Source organism: Gracilinanus agilis, chromosome 2 (genome assembly GCF_016433145.1).
Source record: "Gracilinanus agilis isolate LMUSP501 chromosome 2, AgileGrace, whole genome shotgun sequence".
Taxonomy (NCBI): Eukaryota; Metazoa; Chordata; class Mammalia; order Didelphimorphia; family Didelphidae; genus Gracilinanus; species Gracilinanus agilis.
The window spans coordinates 680,047,916-680,053,985 of NC_058131.1; the positions used below are offsets into that span (position 1 = coordinate 680,047,916).

At 37.8% G+C, this 6,070-nt stretch overlaps 1 protein-coding gene across 4 annotated transcripts in view; it reads left to right on the plus strand.

Annotated features, from left to right (window-relative positions):
- Positions 1 to 6,070, plus strand: part of ADPGK (ADP dependent glucokinase) — a 51,274-nt gene that overhangs the window by 23,376 nt on the left and 21,828 nt on the right. For 2 of the 4 annotated variants that reach the window (XM_044659124.1, XM_044659125.1), the window contains exon 4: positions 4,344 to 4,464. The exons of the other annotated variants lie outside the window; for them this stretch is intronic. In XM_044659124.1, the coding sequence (XP_044515059.1) occupies positions 4,344 to 4,464 (121 nt within the window). The remainder of the gene's footprint in view (positions 1 to 4,343; positions 4,465 to 6,070) is intronic. 4 annotated transcript variants of the gene reach the window in all.

Here is a 6,070-nt window from a genome sequence, read left to right on the forward strand (position 1 = left end):
GACGTAGATAAGGGAAAGAACTCAGCAGGCATGTGTGACACTTCAACTATGTCTAGAAGCATAATAGCTGATAAATTGTTGATTTTCCTTCATGATAATTTCATTCTTCTTCAAGAGGTGGAAGAAGGAATTGCTATTTTAGATCTGATTCTTTGCAATAAGAAGTAACTGAATGCTGAATTTAAAATAATAAGAACTCTCGAGATCTATTTATCATCTCCAGATAATCTGATAAAGACAGTTTAGTTGATAAGGAAGTAAAGGACACTGAAGATCTTTTCCTCAGCTCATGCTGCTGCTCTGTCTCTAGGAGCATGGAGTTTATTATATATATTTCAAGATTCATTTCACACAAAAGAACCCTACCCCCCAAAACTTCGCAGATGCGCAGAAGTTACAAAATATGTCATATCAAAACACAAAAAGTCTCATTGCCTTCAGAACAGACCAAGCCCAAGGCTGAATTTTGACTGGGTTCTTATCAGTAAGCCAAGTCAGGGAATATTTTTCTCAGGGTTTAATTGCCCCGCTAAGGTTTTGGCCTTGGCTATACAAGGCAGCTGCATTCCTGGCCAAATGGGGAAGAGTGTTGACCTTTTAGCTTCTGGTTAGCTAGGCCACAATACTTTTCAACAAGAAATCACAAGGATCACAAAAGGAGTCAAAAGAGGAGTCTCAGATATTTATCTGTTCTCTTTTTGGCTTCCCACAGAGAACTTTAGGAAGAAGTGACTGCCTTCTTAATAGATCATGTTATAGAAGAAATTCAAACATAACTTGTCATCCATCTTAGTTCTGAGAATAAATCTCAGGCAGTTCAGAGAAATGATAGGTGGGATCTCCTTTGCTAAAATGTTATAAAAGTTGTAAGCTTACAAAAAAGAGGGACACTGAAATCTGAAATTCTGAATATACAGATATAGAATTCTTTTAAAGAGAAAAAGGAGGAGCTGTCAGAATCTTCACCTACCTAGATTTTTTTTAAAGGCATATTGGTGATAGAATCAAGGGAAAGGTAAATGAAGATGAATATTTTTATAGCCCTCAAAAAACAGGGTCAAGGGCAGCTGGGTAGCTCAGTGGATTGAGAGTCAGGCCTAGAGACAGGAGGTCCTAGGTTCAAATCTGGCCTCAGACACTTCCCAGCTGTGTGACCCTGGGCAAGTCACTTGACCCCCATTGCCCACCCTTATCACTCTTCCACCAAGGAGCCAATACACAAAAGTTAAGGGTTAAAAAAAAAAAAAAAAAAAACAGGGTCAAGAGTGCTAAAGCTTGGAATGAGCAGAAACTGGCAGTAAATGAATGTTCAGGTCAATGAAACAAGGGGATTTTTTGCTGTTGTTGAGGCAAGAGGAAAATCAGAATGAATTGGGTTATTGTTTGGAGTAGATAAGACAGAGAATTGACAGTGCTTCTTTTGGTCAAGAAGAATGGTCTTTGGACTGGAAATGATAATTTTTTGTTTCAGCAGGGAATTGAAACTGAACATTAGTCAGGAGATGCTAAGAGAATAACTAATTTCCCTCAAAGAATTCAAGTCCTGAAGCCAAGATTGCAGAGTACCAAAAACTGATGAATGTTGCTGCTGAATTACTCTCATTAAGTCAAAAAGTTGAGCAGAGTGAGAGAGGTACCCAGTCCTGGAGTGTCCCAATTTTTAGAAATGAGACAAGGAAGGCAGTCTTTATAACTTTGGTCTACTGAGCTTCACTTTTGATTCCTGGAAAATTTTAGAATATATAATTTATTAATGGAATAGTTTTTGAAGGGGTATTAGTGTTCACTGAGACCTAGGCTAGCTTCATCAACAAATAGGTTAGGTAAGCTAACCTCAGTTTCTTTTTTTTTTTGCCAGAATTATTGTCCTACTAGATCAGGAGGATGTTCATAGCCATTTTATATCTTAAATTCAGTAAAGGATTTGACTATGTTTTATAGTATCTTTATCCGTATTTAATATGGAGTAGGCGATAATACAGCATGTTTGATTATGAACACATTGAATGACGAGGTTCAGGGAATCATCATCTACATCAACTTGGTTTGAGGTATCTAATGGAATACTGCTTTGCTCTTCAGTAGACTCATCACTGATCTAGAAAAAGACATTCTTGGCATGTTTATTCCATTTATAGTGGAAGAAGTATTGGAAATCTACCTAACACCATGATCAAGATCCAAAAAATTCTCCATAGGCTTGAATGGGGTAGCTAGAGTGTAGGGCCTGGAGTCAGAATGATTCATCTTCCTGAATTCAAATCTAATCTCAGCCATGAACTTTATGACTCTGGGCAAGTTATTTAATCCTCTTTGCCTCAGTTCCTCTTCTGTAAAATGAAGGTGGAGAAGGAAATGGCAACCTACTCCAATATCTTTGCCAAGAAAACTCCAAATGGACTAAGCTGAAATGACTAAACAACAAAAGGCTTGAATGATGGTCCACTTCCAATAAGACCATATTTAATAAAGATAAATGGAAAATCTACATATGGAGTTAGAAATCAACTTCCTAAGCATAAGAAATAAGCTGGACATATTAAAGTTCAAGCACAACGTAACTCTTGTGACATGGTGATCAAAAAGGTTAATAGCATCTTAGGTTTCATTACTAGGAATATGGGATCCAGGCTTAGTTGGGCAAGAGTCTCACTGGATTTGCCTTCATGAGATGACACCTTGACTGTTATGTTCAGTCCATGTGCCACATATGAGGAGGTACAGTGAAGAACTTAAGTATATCAGGAAGAACATGGCATGAGCACTGGAGATCATGCCATGTGCAAATCTTTTGAAGGAACTGAAAATGTTTGACCTAGAGAAGAAAAAATGAGGAAAATATGATCAGTATATTCAAGTGTCTAAAGGATTATCATGGAAGAGGGATTAAATTTATTCTGATTGATCTAAGAAAGCTGAATTAGGAACAATGTTTGCCAGTTACAGAGGCAGATTTCAGTTCCATATAAGTAAGAGCTTCCTAATAGTCAGAACTATCCAGAAATGGAATGGGCTCTTTCTGGAGATTGTGGGTTTCCTGTCCTTGGAGAACTTCAACCAGATGCTCTATGATCATATGTTCCAAATGCTGTAGAGGTTTAGGTTGGGTTAAATTACCTTTAACATCCCTTCCAACCTTGAAATTGTGGTTCTGCAAATTGCAGAAGGCTAAGAACAAATAGCACATATTTTGTAAAGAGAAGTTGTAACTTCTTGTAGCTAAAAACAAAACCAGATTGCCAGAGAGAATCGATAGTATAGAAAGTCAAAGCATTTATTATGGATAAGCCAATGAATAGGGCCAAACTATACAGTGGTGCTAGATGGGGCTTTTGATACCTTCAGTGTTAAAGATACATGGGTGTGACAAAGGGAGGGACCTTACTCTTTTCTTTGGATACTGTATTATGGAAATACTATAATACTTGTTGCTTTAAAGAATCAGTAAGCTAAATAATAGCAAGTGCTAAACTTATTTTGAAACAATTTGAAAAAAAGTTACCTGTTTGTCACCTTTTGGACACTATAGTCCTTGTTCATCCATTGCTCGTTCTAACGGACATTTGTCTGTGTTGCACAGCCACCAAAGAATTCCACAGTATTTGCTTGAGAGAGGCCCAGGACTGGAATAGCAGAGGGAGCAGCTTATCAGAACTGAGGTACATTGGCAGAGTTGTGAGGTGGTTGACAATAAGAGTAAGGGGAGGCATAGGGTAGAGCAGACTATAGAAAGATCCATAACACTTCTTAGTCCTTTTCTTCATTGACATGGAGACAGTTCTCTTTAAAGAGAGGTACATATGTGTAAGAAATTTTTAAAACCTACTTAAATTGTATAAACTAGTTATTAATTATATTATACTACCGAGGCACCTTTTCTCTCCTTGTCTAAAATTCACACCAATCTGTTTTTTCTAATGCCTTTGGGCTCATGTGCCTGGTGAAATTTAGAACTATAGTATGATTTAGCATTCTCTGTTCTATCTACTTATGGATAAGCCAATGAATATTGGGGGTATAGTGGAGCTCCTGCTTTAATAACAAATCTATTATGTTTGGAGCCTATGATTTCCCATCTGTGTTTCCAGTCCCTTGACTTACCACTTGCTCTTGGTAGCTATACCTCTTTGCCACTCCTCTCCTTAGACCAGTCTAGGAAAGTCTGCTCTCTCAATGATAGCACTCCCTTTCATTCATTTGCCCTCCAAACAAAGGCCTTCCTTATACATATTAAATTTTGTGTTATTTTAATAGGGGAGTTGAATTGTGTGTGATTTAGCAATAAAAGCTTAAGTTTATTGGGAAAAGAGCCTCTTGATAGACTTCATTTTGGTTCTCTCCAGGTTCTTCTTTGTGGTCCAGTTGGCCCCAAGCTGCATCAACTTCTTGATGACAATATAGTTGTTCCCCCAGAATCAATGCAAGAAATAGATGAGTTCCACCTCATTTTGGAATATCAAGCAGGTAATGAAAACATTTAATGAACTTCTCTTCTGAGCCATATTGAGTGTGTCACCCACAGCTTTGAAATAAAATAGATCTTGAATTCTTTAATTATTTATAGGTTAGTTGTACTTGATTACTGATTATTAAGTAGTAGGGTCTAGTTTCTCCCTTCACCAAAAAGCTCTGTCTTTAGTTCATTTTTGTCTTTGTCTCAAAGAGAAATAGGCTGGCTGGACCATCTAGGAAGTCACCCTTTCAGCATTGTGTATCATTTCAGGTGTGTGATGCTTTCCCCTACTAGGAAGACACTAAGCAGTGAGAGACAATTCTGCAAGTTGATTTTTTTTTAAACAGTATAACTTTTTGCTATAACTTATTCCTGACCCATCTGACCACTTATAGGTAATTTTGGATCATTTTCTAGGATGCTTTTTTGTTGTTTTGCTATTAATAGTTCCTTTTAGTGGTTAAATGAGTGAATGAGAAGATAGAAAAACAAACAACATCTGACATCATTTTAGTTATCTTTTCACTTTGTGTATGAAAGGACCAGAGGGATTCTGCTTCTAAACTCAAATTTGAATTATCTGCAGTGTTGTATGATGAATGATAGTAGTTTCTCAGTATAGCTACATGAGTGCAACTCCTTGGCCTGCTCTATATGTTGCTGTTTCCTTGTTATAGCTTTCTAAAGTCTGTGACTATACATTGCCTTTTTCTCTTGATGAAATGTATCTCATAGAATTTTAAAGTTCAAGGGATCTCCAGGGTTACCTCATTAATTCTTTTTTTTCTTTTTTTTTTTTAATTTTAATTTTTAATTTTTTTTAACATTTATTAATAATCATTTTTAACATGGTTACATGTTTCATGCTCCTATTTTCCCCTTCACCCCCCGCATTCCCCCCACCCATGGCTGACGCACTTTTCCACTGGTTTTGTCATGTGTCCTTGATCAAGACCAATTTCCCAATTGTTGGTGGTTGCATTGGTGTGGTATTTTCGAGTCCACACCCTCAATCATGTCCGCCCCGACCCATGCGTTCAAGCAGTTGCTTTTCTTATATGTTTCCTCTCCTGCAGTCCTTCCTCTGAATGTGGGTAACATTCTTTACCATAAATCCCTTGGAATTGTCCTGGGTCATTGCATTGCTGCTGGTACAGAAGCCCATTACATTCAATTTTACCACAGTATATCAGTCTCTGTGTACAATGTTCTTTTGGCTCTGCTCCTTTCGCTCTGCATCTGTTCCCGGAGGTCTCTCCAGTTCGCCTGGAACTCCTCCAGTTTATTATTCCTTTTAGCACAATAGTATTCCATCACCCGCATATACCATAGTTTGTTCAGCCATTCCCCAATTGAAGGACATACCCTCCTTTTCCAGTTTTTTGCCACCACATAAAGCGCAGCTATAAATATTTTTGTACATGTCTGTTTATCTATGATCTCTTTGGGGTACAAACCCCACAGTGGTATGGCTGGGTCAAAGGGCAGGCATTCTTTTATAGCCCTTTGAGCATGATTCCAAATTGCCAGCCAGAATGGCTGGATCAGTTCACAACTCCACCAGCAATGCATTAATGTCCCAATTTTGCCACATCCCCTCCAACATTCATTACTCTC